The 14,187-nt window shown below is 38.8% G+C and overlaps 1 protein-coding gene across 1 annotated transcript in view; it reads right to left on the bottom strand.

Moving 5' to 3' along the window:
* The window catches only part of COL9A1 (collagen type IX alpha 1 chain), an 83,230-nt gene extending 69,467 nt beyond the window's left edge, over nucleotides 1-13,763 (bottom strand). Inside the window, exons 1-5 of the mRNA XM_065888667.1 lie at nucleotides 13,717-13,763; nucleotides 13,174-13,247; nucleotides 11,906-11,983; nucleotides 11,638-11,770; nucleotides 5,424-5,820 (exon numbers count right to left, since the gene is read on the bottom strand). Coding sequence (XP_065744739.1) covers nucleotides 5,424-5,820; nucleotides 11,638-11,770; nucleotides 11,906-11,983; nucleotides 13,174-13,247; nucleotides 13,717-13,730 — 696 coding nt within the window. The 5' untranslated portion in view covers nucleotides 13,731-13,763. The remainder of the gene's footprint in view (nucleotides 1-5,423; nucleotides 5,821-11,637; nucleotides 11,771-11,905; nucleotides 11,984-13,173; nucleotides 13,248-13,716) is intronic.
* Nucleotides 13,764-14,187: the final 424 nt, after the last annotated feature.

The following is a 14,187-nucleotide window of genomic DNA, read 5'->3' as shown; positions in this document are numbered from 1 at the left end:
TGTACAGATAACACTACCATTTCTTTCATATTTATTTAATACTTCCTAGTGAAAGAGTGTTTGTAAAAAGCACTTGTCAAAAGCAACGTAATAAGCAAACAATAGTTTAGATATTTTGCACAATAGATATGCATTTCTTAAATCACTGAAAACATAACTTTCCTATAATATTTCTCAAATACCAGAAATAATATTAATCACAACCTCATAATTTATCTTTCCCATGTTATCATTCATGAAACTTTCTTTGTACACTGGGAAGTTAGTATGACAATTCTGTGGGATAGAGAGAAAGACATAGCTTCTCCATCCTGGGTTTTGCTGGTTCTTTCTATAATATTTGCTCTCACATTTTCTCTGAATTTAAAAAAAATAACATAGAGCAACACAGTTGAAATATAATTTTTTTTTTATTTTATACTTTGGGCTATAACCCAGTAGTACTTTATTTTCTATTTCATTGTGGTGAAATAAATATTACATAAAATTTACTCTATTAATCATTGTACAGTTCAGAGGTATTAAGTACATTCACGAAATATAATTTTTAAAAGCATTATATCTGTCTGATTAATTATGTTCTGCCTTGGTTTATTCAGAATATGCATAGGTAAAAAGATAAAGGGTTTTCCTCCTGCACTGCTGGTGGGAATGTGAACTGATACAGCCACTGTGGAGAACAGTATGGAGGTTCCTTAAAAAAACTACAAATAGAACTACCATATGACCCAGGAATCCCACTATGTGGCACATACCCAGAGAAAACCATAATTCAAAAAGACACATGCACCCCAATGTTCATGGCAGCACTGTTTACAATAGCCAGGACGTGGAAGCAACCTAAATGCTAATCCACAGACAAATGGATAAAAAAGATGTGGTATCTATATATAATGGAATATTACTCAGCCATAAAGAAGAACAAAATTGAGTCATTTGTAGAGACATGGATGGACCTAGAGACTGTCATACAGAGTGAAGTAAGTCAGAAAGAGAAAAACAAATATCATATGTTAACACATATATGTGGAATCTAGAAAAATGGTACAGATGAACCAGTTTGCAAGGCAGAAATAGAGACACAGATGTAGACAACAAACTTATGGACACCAAGGGGGGAAAGCGGGGGTGGTGGTGGTGGTATGAATTGGGAGATTGGGATTGACATGTATACACTAATACGTACAAAATGGATAACTAATAAGAACCTGCTGTGTAAAAAAATAAAATTCAAATGTTAAAAAAAAAGATAAAGGGTTTGAATCATGTATTTGTAAAGCCATATATACTTTCATCCTCCCTCAAACAAGCCCAAGCCCCTAATGTACATCCCTGAAAAGGTAGAAAGCCTTACTTTGTTTTCTAATGGAGCTGTACCAAATAACTCTCCTGGGCAACCACGTTGCCAGCAAACAATAAAGAACCTGCCATAAAATCACGTTTTTATGGTATACTGCCAAGAAACTGAGCTTTGCCGTGGAATAAATGGCACCAGCCTAAAATACGGGCACAAAGGCGAATAGAAAATATGGTATTTATGGCTTTGAAGTCAAACTATGTATTATAGCAGTACTTTGGGGAAAATATAAATACTCTGAGCCCACTGAATAACCACGAATGATGCGACGGTGTTTGAGCTGTACAGCACGGAAGCAGCTGCTCTGCAAGTCTTACGTAAACCTCTTGAAATTCGTTTCCTTTTCCAATTTAGAAAAGGGAAAGAGACAAAAGATGGGCTAGATCGGGAGAAATCACAAACAAGCACGATATAAATGAGTCTCTTAGTGTTAGCGCCCCATCAAATGTTGTTTTCCACTGCATTTTTATTATGCAGTTCCTAGGGTTACCTTTCGACATCTGTTAATACCTTTAAAAGGGGCGTTTGCTTTACTAAAGAAAAGCAAGTGCCGATCCTGAAAAAAGTATTTAATTAATGTGGAGTGTCAAAGATTAGAATGAATCTGATTTCATGAAGGAAAATAGAAAAATACACTGTTACTTGTTGCTTCCATGTTAGCAGCACATTTCATTTTAATCTAAAATCTCTCACAAGGAATACCGAATACTTGCTGTCTCCAAATCAAAAGAAAAGTACCCTCTCAGGATGCGTCTTCTACCACTCAGAATACACAGATTCCGCTGTTCACCACTCTGTAAGTCTTCCAAGAGACAGTCACTTCAGTCATTGATGGCAACTTGAGATTTCAGCCAACATGAGATCATAGGCCACAAAATAAAAACAAGGGCGTAGGGACAATTCATGGGCATTTGGGTTTGTCTGGGGACTCGTATGAGTACTTGACTATTCTTAGTCTAGAAAAGTAAAGAGCAGTGTTGGAAAACTAATAAAGCTAGAAAAGGTAAGAATTCACAGATATGGGAATTCCCGCATGAGAATTCCTTTTCCTAGAACACTGGACTTTATCTTCTCCTGGGTAACTCTCCTCTCCCCCTAGGATTCCTCTCAAAGGCCACCTCCCACAGGAAACCTCCTTGGACTTCACTCCCATGCCTCCCTGCCCCCATCTGAGTGAAGAGCCTTTTCCCTGTGCCTCCCTCCAGTTTCCTGATCCTTATGGTGTTATTTTGTCATCGTTTACTTATCTCAACCACTCACCCTCCCAGGAACTGGGAGAACAAGACCTGTGACTTGTTTAATTCTGTACACCCAGTTTAGAGGCAAAAACTGAAAGCTCACTAGGGACTTCCCTGGTGGTCTGGTGGTTAAGATTCTGCCCTCCCAATGCAGGGGGCACGGGTTTGATCCCTGGCTGGGGAACTAAGATCCCGCATGCCCTGCAGTGCAACCAAAAAGTAAGTAAAAAACAAAAACAAAAGCTCACTAAATGAATAACAAGTAGGACCAATGTCTGAGGACATGTTTCATACTGCACAGTTTTCCTTCTTTTAAAAAAATTGATTTTATTTTGTCCTGCAAAGTAAATTCTGAAACATCTATGCAAATCACAAATACCTTCCAAAATGAGAATGATGAGATCCTTTATAAGAAAAGATATGTGGATATTACATATGTTTCTATTTTTTCTCAAAGGAAAGTTCGTTGGCATAGACAAAATAAGGTAGATTAGAAATTGTATGCCTAACACTGTTTCTTACAAGCCAAGAAACCTACATGAAGCCATGTCTTCAACTGAAAAATAGAACCCAATCTGTGTTTGCTCTCTTATGAAATTGTTGAAAGGATAAAGTAAGTTAATGGGAATAGAAGTATTTTTAAAACTTTTACATTGGTATATTCGGGGTATTAAGATGCTAAAAAAGCATAAATGGGATTTAATTACGTAGAGTTTTCTACTTCTTTGTCTTATACAGGGTAAAAGTTGAGGAATATGTTTTGGTGACAAGTTTGAGTTTGACATTGTCACAGTCTGTCCTTGGGCATAAGTGGGATATTTTTGGACCTATAACCTTGATCTATTTTAGTTATTGTTACCACCACCAACCATCATCAAATACAGAACTTTAATGACACGTTAGACTCAAATCTCTTTTATGTTTCCTTGTGGTAGAGTCAGAATTCAGTACAAAGGAAAAAAATCGTTCATGCCTGTTCCAAACACTTTTAACATGGACAGTGTGCTGACTTCGAAAAGCTCCTTGGTGGAACAAAAGTGAAATGTAACACCAGCTGCCGGCATCTTAGTTGCATTCCTGCACATGGCAGAAAAAAATTGAAGATAACTGTCCCAACTGGTCTCCACTGTGATGTAAGACTACACTTGGCAGACAGCCTACAGTCAGCTGTAACATGATTGGCTAGACTATAATATAACGAAGTAATACTGAGACTTTACTGCTCTGGCCATCAGTCAACTTAATAGCATCTTAGCATGCAGAATTCAGAATTATAATGACTTGAAATGTTTTTCAAGAGCAATGAATTAGTAAATCAATTATACAAGTACTTGACTGATATCCATCACAGTGAGGACATACCCTAAGGTCTCCTTCCCTCACCTATGGTCCAGAAGTGACACAGACATGGCAGAGGTTGTGTTGTCTGAAAGCCACCCCAGCGCCATTGCAAAGATCTTGCTGCACGAAATTTCAAGATGGCACCACGATGGTCCCATTGGCTTTCTAATCCAACCACTCGAGTGTGATAACTCATTATTTGGAGGAATACTTTCTCAAGTGTCTACAAGTCAGAGCAGTAATGTGGCAGTTAAAAATTGCTTCCTGTCCATCACAGAATATAGAAATTTCACACTATCCTTCACACTAATCACACTTCTTCCCTTGAAAATAAGTTATTTGAGCAATTCCGTTACTGAGATGCCCGATAACCCTTCTTCCTTTGGACAGGTACACAGGAACCACTCAAAATCATTGTGTCACCTCTGCTACACTCCATGATACGAGTTCTGTGACTACAATTTAACAGCTCTGTACGAGAGACAGAAGTAGGGTGGGGGGAGGAATCAATAGTTTATTGATGGAGCTCTAAATCCTTTTGTTTTTTCCAACAGATCACTTGCCCAGTAAGATATAGTTTTTAAATTCCCGTAACAATATTAAGAAATATCCTTTTAAAGGATAGCTCAGTGAAAGTTTAACGATTCAAAATGATAGAACTATATGGTACTAGTTGGCACAATTATTGTGTCATCATACAATTCCTTACCTTTCTATCCATGGGTCTCTACGGCAAAATCACGAACAGAGCTCTAAAATCCTTTACTTGCATAATATGTCATGCGAGACCTACTTCTAAATAAAGAAATATTGTGCCGTCTACATGATTTTCATTCTTGTGGGTCAGATACCATACAGCCTCCTAACCTTGCCTCTCACCTGCCCTCACCACCCCCCATCACACACACTCACTCACATTTTCACACACACATTTCATCCAAACCAGCCAGGCTCCAGATCTTTGAATTACTCTCTTACTTCTTTTTCCTTTAATGCTCTTTCTCTCAGCTAGAATATACTTTCTCCTCTTTTTACCAATTCAAATCCTTCCATTTCAAGGTTTCATTGCTTCTGAAAAGCATGGGATTCTTGACTAACTGAATCCACCACTCATCTTAACCTTACTTTGAATATGCTCATTGGTTACTTATAAGCAATATGTACCACACAAGTATGGGTTTCTTTCAATTTGCCTCAAAGGATTCTGGGTGCTCCAGGTGGGCATGTAGCATCTCCCAAGTAGACCTCAAGCTCCTTAGGATGAGGAAACAGCTACTCAACTTGCTCTGATTCCCCATTCCATCTGGCAAGTGTTCTGCTCAAAAGAGGCACTGAAGGCATTTTGCAAAACTGCTTGAATGACTTTTAAAGATGAATAACTGTCCATTGTCTAAGATACTCGAATGATCTTTAAAGATGTCTGAGGTATTAATTTTCACCAATCTGGGTTTGTTTTAATCTCCCACAGTGTACGTTTGTATACTTACCGGAACAGAAACTTGAGGATTATCCACAAGTTTTCCCAGCACAGCAAAGCCATCGACGTCGATCTGGCCTCTTGGCTTTATAGGTAAGGACTCGATCCTGTTGCAGTCAACAAAAAGAGTTGCACTGCTCCTTTCCACGCCAATCATGATCTTATGCCACTGGGAATCAAACAAGGAGGGCAAATTCGAAAAGGTCACAGTTTGGAGACTTCCGTCCAGTCCCTTGTATGAAAATGCAACAGATTTTGTTTCGCCATTAATCTTCACGCCAACTTGCTCCTTCCCCGAGGAATCTTGAATCTGCCAAACGCTCCAGTTCTTTTCAAGTGTGCTTCCAGTCATCCGAAAAGTGGTTAGAAAGGAATATTCTTCAGGCAGCCCACTGGGATATAATTGCCTGAGCAAAATTTTAAGACAGTAAATATAAACCTTGTTTTCTGTACCCAAGCATAGTACCATATTTCCTAATTATGCTGTTTTAGATTCTAGACCTACAGAGAGGCTCCAGTGTGAAAAACCATGTACAAGTTGTTCTTTCATGACTGTTCATAAAGACCTTCACTGAAGTTCATTCGTGTACATTAATGTTTCATCTTAAAATACACATTAAAAATAACCCTCCCTCGTAGCTAAGGAGTGTTCCCAAATGTCACATAATCCCAACAGTTTTACTATTTATGCTACCTAAAGAGCTACTATTCAGCAATTCCACCTCAAAAAACACATTCCGCCAAAAACACATTCTTGCAAAGTTCTGGGCAACATTCTTCCACAAATGAGAGAAGACATCATTTGGAATCCAAAGCAGCTCTACCAGTTTAGGACACCCTTTAATTAAAGTGGATTCTTGAAATTTTATTTTAACGTAATATGTTAGGATTTTTTGTTATTTCCATAATTGCTTGGATTTTCCCTTCCCCAAGTATAACCTAGTCTCATAAGTATTTTGAGAATTGGTCACTTGCAGACTTGAGAAGCCCCTTCACACTGAGCATGTCTGTCTTTTCCAAGGACTTCAGAGTGTGTTAAAGTAGCAGCTGGTTGCTTGTCACTGGACATGTGACAAGGGAAAGGTGACCAGTCATTAATTCTCTACTCCAACCCAGTTGTTCCTCAATCTGCCAGTTAAATCTGTATCATGGCAACTTCCTTTACTGCTCTAAATGGCTGCATAAGACTTCATTGTTCCTCCTGCATCCCCCATCTCTGTGGAGGTAGCCATCTGGAGCTGCACCAGCTACCTGGGTCTTCTGTTGAAGCCAAGCGGCTAAAAGCTGAAGACCGAACTTTAAAAAATCAGGACATAGTAAATGTAAACATCGCCATTACATCTTTACCTTCAGGGGCTTGAAGGTTGTTTCCTTCTACCTTCCTCCTTATAAGCATAGAAAAATTCCTAAGCAAAGGAGAAATCCTAGGAAAACTAGATGCCAATCAACTTCGATTGAACAGTTACGGACCAGGATCCAAAGTCCCAAATAACCTTCCTTCAGGTCAAACTCCTGTTTTACGGCCCTCTTCTTGTGTAAAGAAGAAAAGGCAAGAAGAAACAGCTAAGTGGATACTGGCTTAATTTGTTACAAACTAATATGAATAACATAAAAATTCATTGTATTAGCATATGCACTCTGCCCATTACTTTAAAATATATTGCTGGGGTCGAAAAGTTCTAAACCAAAATTTTCCTCAGCCCCAAATGTTTAGCTGTCATAGCTAGCTGTCAACTATGTCAACAAATGTCATTGCTTTGTTAGTTTTATAAAAATAACAAAAATGTGAAAGCTTCATCCGAGTATTCTTTTATCATCCAAGTACTTCTTTAGCCATTATTTTCTAAGATGACTTTAATTTTTATTTATAACACTGGGTGAATTCAATTTTCAGTTCATATTTTTAATTGATTAGTGGTGATGTTTATTATTCTTATTGCAAAGCTTTCAATTTGCTAAATATATTTTACATCTGTCAAGTGTACAGGAGGTTTAAATATCTACATTTTAGAAGATTCAGTTTGGAGCTAAAGAAGAAAAAAACGTATGCAAGAACTATTTACTATCCTATCTTCCCAGAAAAAGGATGTCTAACATATCTATTTTGATATTTGTTTTTAATATAGATTCTGTTTGTCATTTTGACTTTAGATTTCTCAGATTACACCTATTCCAGAATCTTCTAGAGAAGAAACTAAGGTTCACTAATGACAGTATAAGACATTGCCTACTTTAAATTAATATTGATGTGTTAGTATTGATAATACTAGATCCATACACATATCCTTAAACTATTCATGCCCTTTGATCCAATACTTTTCATTTTGGAAACTTAAGAAAGTAATCACAAAATGGCGAAACAGTTTTATTTACAAAACATGTATTGCATATTTTTAATAACAAAAAGTTGGAAATAATGTAAATGCTCAAGAAAATAGTAATTGTAAACAGTGAAAAAAAGATATTGCCTACTGTGTAATTGTAAAATCTTATGGAAGTTTATACATCTCATTTAACCAACCTTGATTAATTTGGAGCTAGGAGGTAATTTAAAAGTCTTATTCAATGGTGAAATTTGGCAAGTCTCCATTTAAATTATAATTTTTTTTTTATTATTCTTTCCAACCAATGACCTGAATTTAACTAGATACTTAAAGAGTTTTAGGGGGAGCCCAAGATAGTTATTGTTGAGGTGTGAGTTTTTCCAAGAAGGAAAATAATCCTAATATTTTATCTTCTCTACCTTAAAGCATTCATTTTCTAGGCTTTTAAAAACTTATCTGTGTAAAAAATAATAATAATAAAAAATATCAAAAAGTAAAAAACTTATCTGTGTCACCTATATATTTGTTTAAAGATGTACTGAGCAAGCCTGCGGAATTTCATCAGTCTCTAGGAAAAACAAGTCTAGGTGTTTTGATCCTAGAAGTCACAGTAACTTCTCATGACTCCTTTGCAAAGACATTATGAGGTTAACAGAGGGATCTCTCCCAATTTGTGCTTCGTCCAATCTCTCCTGCTAAGTGAACAAAGTGATTGTGCTGAAGGTAGGATATGACAAAATGTCTTCATTTCCTTCTGACTCGGTCACGTAATGCCAACAACTTTTTTAAAATGGGAGGTGGTTGAGGTTGCTGGAAGAATAATTCATGATAAACATGGGGATAAGTCAAGGGCGGCCATCTCTCTTTCTCCATATATATGAGTGTAATATGTGTGTCTACACAAACGTCATAGGATTATCATGCTATGACTCTTTCGAACTAGGTTAATGCAGTAAGAGGAAAGAGAATAAACATGATGAGAAGAGAAAATTCCTTTGAGTGTTCAAGTTAATAAAATATATATGTGTGTCTGTGTTTATTTGTGTACACCTAAGGCCATTTAAAAGTCCTCATAAGTTTAAGTTAGAGGGCTTCCCTGGTGGTGCAGTGGTTGAGAGTCCGCCTGCCGATGCAGGGGACACGGGTTCGTGCCCCGGTCCGGGAAGATCCCACATGCCGCGGAGCGGCTGGGCCCGTCAGCCATGGCCGCTGAGCCTGCGCGTCCGGAGCCTGTGCTCCGCGATGGGAGAGGCCACAGCAGTGCGAGGCTCGCGTACCGCAAAAAAAAAAAAAAAAGTTTAAGTTATAGAACAGTCAGTCCCATTTACTTTTTTGAACAACTGAGATTCTTTTCTGGCAACTATGCTCTACACATCGATAAGTAAACTTGACAGGATACATAATTTATAAGAAGCTGAATCTATAAATGTTTATTTCATTATGTTACAATCTGCACAGAATACCTTAAAAGGAGAACCATAGCGTTTGAATAAAACATAAGAAATCTTTGAACCTTGGAACATTTGCTTAGGACCTTAACCCAAAGAAAAGCTAAGGACTGTTACTGCAAACAAACATAATATATTTGAAGTACAAGTTGAGATTGTGACACTCTTATGCCTTAAAAAAAGAATAAAAAGCACCAAAATTATGTGGCTTCTAATATTTCTAAAAAAATTGAAACATAAATAAGGATGAATCGTGACTCTATCACATTAGCTCCATATGCCATACTCTCCTTCCCAAAAAGATCATGCTAATAGTTTCTTTCACTCCTTCGGAGCCTATATTCTCCTGCACAGACTCCCTTAACAACCAAGACAGTCTACTGCATGCATGGCTTGAGAGCAGTCCTGGTCCCTGCCTTTCTTGAGTGAATAGGACTTGGAGGGCAGCTCGCAAAGAAAGAATCCACTAAGGTGAAAGCACCCCCATCTGCACCTCTCTCTTCTACTGCTCTCCACCACTTACAATAAACATTTCACCAACACCCGTGTACTAGGCTCTATTCATCATCTCCGTGTACTAACGTTTTCTCTTCATGGCAACCCAATGGCATGATTATTATCATTCCTAGTTTTAAACTGAGGGAACAGAATCAAAGACAGTCTAAGCAACTTGCCCAAGGGACTCCACCTATCTCAGCCCTCTGGCTCTCTTCCTTCCTTTTTTATTTCTTTCTGCTACTCTCTTCTTCTATTCCTTCCTCCTTCTTTCTTCATATCTTAATAAACCTTGCCAGTAAAACAAGAGCCTTTAGTCCTTGTGGGAGCAAGGAGTCAAGGAGACAGAAAATACGGGACATTGGTAAAAATGTCCTGTGACGTTTTCACCTGTGGAAAATATTTCGTGATCACTCTAGGCACTTAGAGAAAAACAACAGCAAAGATGAGCAGGAGGTAGGAAGGCTCCATGGCCTCAAGTTTATCGACCTCTGAACTTAAAGTTAATGACAGTCCAGATTGTACCTTAAATTATAGAGAAGAAAGGTCAACATTGAGGGTCTCGTGTCATGTTTAATTATTTTATTGAAGAAAGAAAAACCAAAGTATTCTAAAGCTTATTTAAGAACACATCTAGCACATGAAAAGAAAATATAAGAAAAAAGTCAATGGCTGCTATCATGCCTTTAATCTTTCCAAATGTGACTCGTTTCCAGGTCAGTATGGGATAGTGGTTAGAAGCTCAGCTTCTGAAATGATTCTCCCTGAGTTTCAATCCCCCCAGCACCTCCTAACCCTGTGGCCTTATGCAAGCAACAAACTTTCTGGCCTCGGTTTTCTCCTCCATGAAATGTGGATAATAACGTCCCCACCACAAAATTGTAATGAAAATGTTAATTAGTAAATCTATAAAAAGAGCTTATACAGGACACTATTTTGTTTTATAAAATATAGTATGTTCAAAGCATGAATTTCTATCTGCAATCTGGCACTATATCAGGATATTCTAATTTTAACAAAATGTTCATTCTTATAAACATTTAGAATTTCATGATATCCTTTTACTGCTCTTATAAATCATTCTTTACCTTTACATCTTAATTTCTATCAAAGCCCTAATTTTCTCATTCATATACCAAAGGAATCTTAATTACATTTTTTACAGTGCCCTAAAACATTCAATCATCATCACCATTACATTTAAGGTTTTTAGGTGATATAAAACTGAAAACCCTGAAGCTCATTCCTAACAATGGCATGATTCAAAACTTACACATGCACTAAACCACCTTAGTTATAATAATTTAAAGAAGAAAAGGCTTAGTTCCAGAGAAGGAGATGCAGGATTTTTAAAGTGTTATCACTACCATTGTTTCTGTTATCATTATTCTAGTTTTGCTTTTCTTTGGTTCCTGCCAGGAGCCAAGCACTAGATGTGTGGATCTATTTCAGCACCAGGATGCTTGAACAGCGCCATCGTGAGCCTTCTAACCGCTCAGCGGTTTCTAGTTAAATTTACGGGGAGCTGCGAGAGCGAGGAGATATGGGGATATATGTATATGTATAGCTGATTCACCTTGTTATAAAGCAGAAACTAGCACACCATTCTAAAGCAACTATACTCCAGGCACTTTTCACAGAGGGTCCTTTCAGGCAAAACCAGACAAATTTTAGAAAAACAGAGAGCAAAGTAATAAGAACATGTCCTGAATCGATGTATAATAGCCTCAGTGATCCTTTTTTCCTGGAATGGAAAGTAAATTACACACTGAAAACATGAAGAGCGTTCACATATTCAGGTACTAAAGATAGGTAGGTAAATAAATTCCTTCATCTTTAAATAAAATCGTGACCCAAGAAACACTGAGCAGGAGACGACTCTCAAGACGGATTAGATTTTCATGTTTTAAGTTGTGCTTGAGGCAGATAATTAGATCAAGTATTTGTTTTACATTACCTGGTTGGAATCCTGAAGTCTGCCTTCTTTCCCAGTTTGTAAGCCACTTGTAATGCAGTTGACCCCACTATCCTCTGGATAGCTTTTCTAGATGCGGCTTTATCTATCTGGAACTGAGAAATCAGGTCAAACCCTACAGAAAGAGAACACGAAATCAAAGTCTAAAATGAGATTGGTTTCATTCCTTTCCACAACTTTCCCAAATAAAACATGTATCAGGTAGGTTTATAGAAAACGTGCATTGTCAATATGACACACTGATACTCACCTGGTAAATCATCTTGTCCAATCCTGACCTTTGGACAGAGTTCATTTTCACCATTAGCATTTGAACTAACAGGGAACCCTGCAAAAGAGATGACATGTCATCCTACCTCAACCCCTACAGGGATCATGGGGATATATCAATAATAATGAGCTGGGCAACTGTTTAAAGTACAGAGTTATACAAAACATACTAAACTATGCCATATCTACTTACAAGTAGTGTATTTGGCTTTAACTCTATGACTCTATGATTATAATTTGTTCATCTTCAACCCATCCGGGAAGTGAGGCAAGGCACAAAGTTGTTTTAATCATTTGTGTTGGGAAAATGTTCCCTTTGGGGAAGTTCAGAATTTGTTCTTTTTGGAACAGAGCTGCATGCTGTTCTGAATGGCACAGTGTCAGAAGACTGTTTGGAAAACTTCTGGTGGTTTGGGCTAGAAGATATTCCTTTAACACCACAAATTTTAGAAATCCTGAGAGAATCCAGAGAGCCAGTTCAATGGGACTTCTGAAAAGTGAAGTTCTTAAGAATCTTTGTCAAGTTGAGAAAGGAGTTGAGGATGTCTTAGGATTCATTAACCCTAAACAAAATATAGAGGATGCACTTCATTTCATAAATTTATTCTAAGAGATCAAATAAGCGTTCCAACTAGACTATTACCAGCATCTTAGAATAAGGAAGAGTGACAAGACAAAAGAATTGTGAGAATTAAACCCTCAATCACAAGAAGGATGAGAAATCCTAGAATGAAATTGGGTGCTCCTTACTCAAGTGAAAGGTTGTAGCGGGGGACAGTTTTTTCAACAACACAGAAGGCTTCTTGTAACTGTCCAACCCTGGTGCCCTGCTGGTCCTCACCTGGTGACAGACACGTCCTAGATTTCAGAAAAAGCATTTTCCAGTTACACAGCTTTGGCCTGGCCATTTCAGTACATCAAACGTACTCTTTATATGCCCCCCAACCCCAGATTATTGGCTTCCATCCATCTATCCATCCATCATTACCAATCACCATCTGAACCAGGGAGGCGCTGGGTGAGGCACTGCAGCACACAGATTAGGTCTCCTGCCCAGCTGTGATCACAGCCAGGACTTTTCCATGTGCAACACTGACCACGGAAAACAAGCTATAGAGCACACCCACGGCCAAGGCAGAGTTGAAGAAGGAGGGTGTGAAGGGTCCTGGATGCCTCACTCAGCCGCAGCCCTGCTTGATCCTTTCCAGAACGAGTAACATTGTGAAATCTAGAAACTGTGGCCCTTACTTGGGCGGCGCTTGACAGTTGCGGATGCCCAAGGTCCCACAAAGCTGCATACAAAGAAGAGAAATGGGATTTTCCTGAAGAGAAGAGAAGAAAAATGACTCAAACAGGAGTCTCTCCACATGGGGACTGCTTCACTATTTTAAATATGGCGCACCTGATGAATGCAGGTGACCAGCCCTCAGTCTAGTTTACTTTTTCCATTTTCTTTATTAAGTCCGATGAAGAGATTTAATGAGTTCTCACATTTCTGTCTCGCTTTCTCCATACCTACCTGTCTCACTATTTCTACACCCATATCCTTGTCTCTGTTTTCGTTTATCTTCCATTTTCTGCATCTCCATTTGGGTGGCTGTCTCTTTCTCCCTTTCTCTGGCTCTCTCGTGTCTCTCATTTTTGCTCTTTTCTGTCTCACTCCGTCATCTATCTCTCTGTCTCTCTGCTCTCCCCTCTCCCCTCCTACCACCACTGCAAAAACACAGACCTTGGGTTCCAAGGATCCCCAGCCCAGTCTCCCCACGACTCTTTTCTGCGTCAAGGTCTTACCAGAAGTTCTTCATTTTCCCGACCGGTTTTCCTTTGTTGCCAACAGTCCCAATGAAGAAGGGGTTGTGGGGAGTCAGTGCTCCCCCGAGACCCCTTCAGTGCCACCCCAGGCCAGCCTTGGTCCCTCCTGCCCCTGTGAGGGCTTAAAGCAAAGGGAGTGAACCAGAGGCATCTGGTGACACTTTAAGCCAAAGCAGAGGGAAGGGGTGGGAAGAGGCTGCCCTGTAAGGCCAGGCCTAGCCAGGGGTGTGTCCCCAAAGCTAACAAGTTTACACTGAAGGAGGGATTAGCAAGGGAACGTTTGCTGAAAAGAAAAAAAAAAAAATCAGGATGTGGAGAAATTCATCAGAAAAAATCCAGACAAGCTGCTATAGGAACACAGTGGAAGCTTTGAGAACTGCTCTAGGAATACACTGCAAGCTTTTGGAGGACTTCGGTAAAGAGGGGCTCCCTGGAAGGCAGGGATGTGGG

Source organism: Phocoena phocoena, chromosome 12, assembly GCF_963924675.1.
Source record: "Phocoena phocoena chromosome 12, mPhoPho1.1, whole genome shotgun sequence".
In the NCBI taxonomy this organism is placed as follows: Eukaryota; Metazoa; Chordata; class Mammalia; order Artiodactyla; family Phocoenidae; genus Phocoena; species Phocoena phocoena.
The sequence above is the reverse complement of the archived record's forward strand: the minus strand, read 5'-3'. Positions and strand labels throughout refer to the sequence as shown.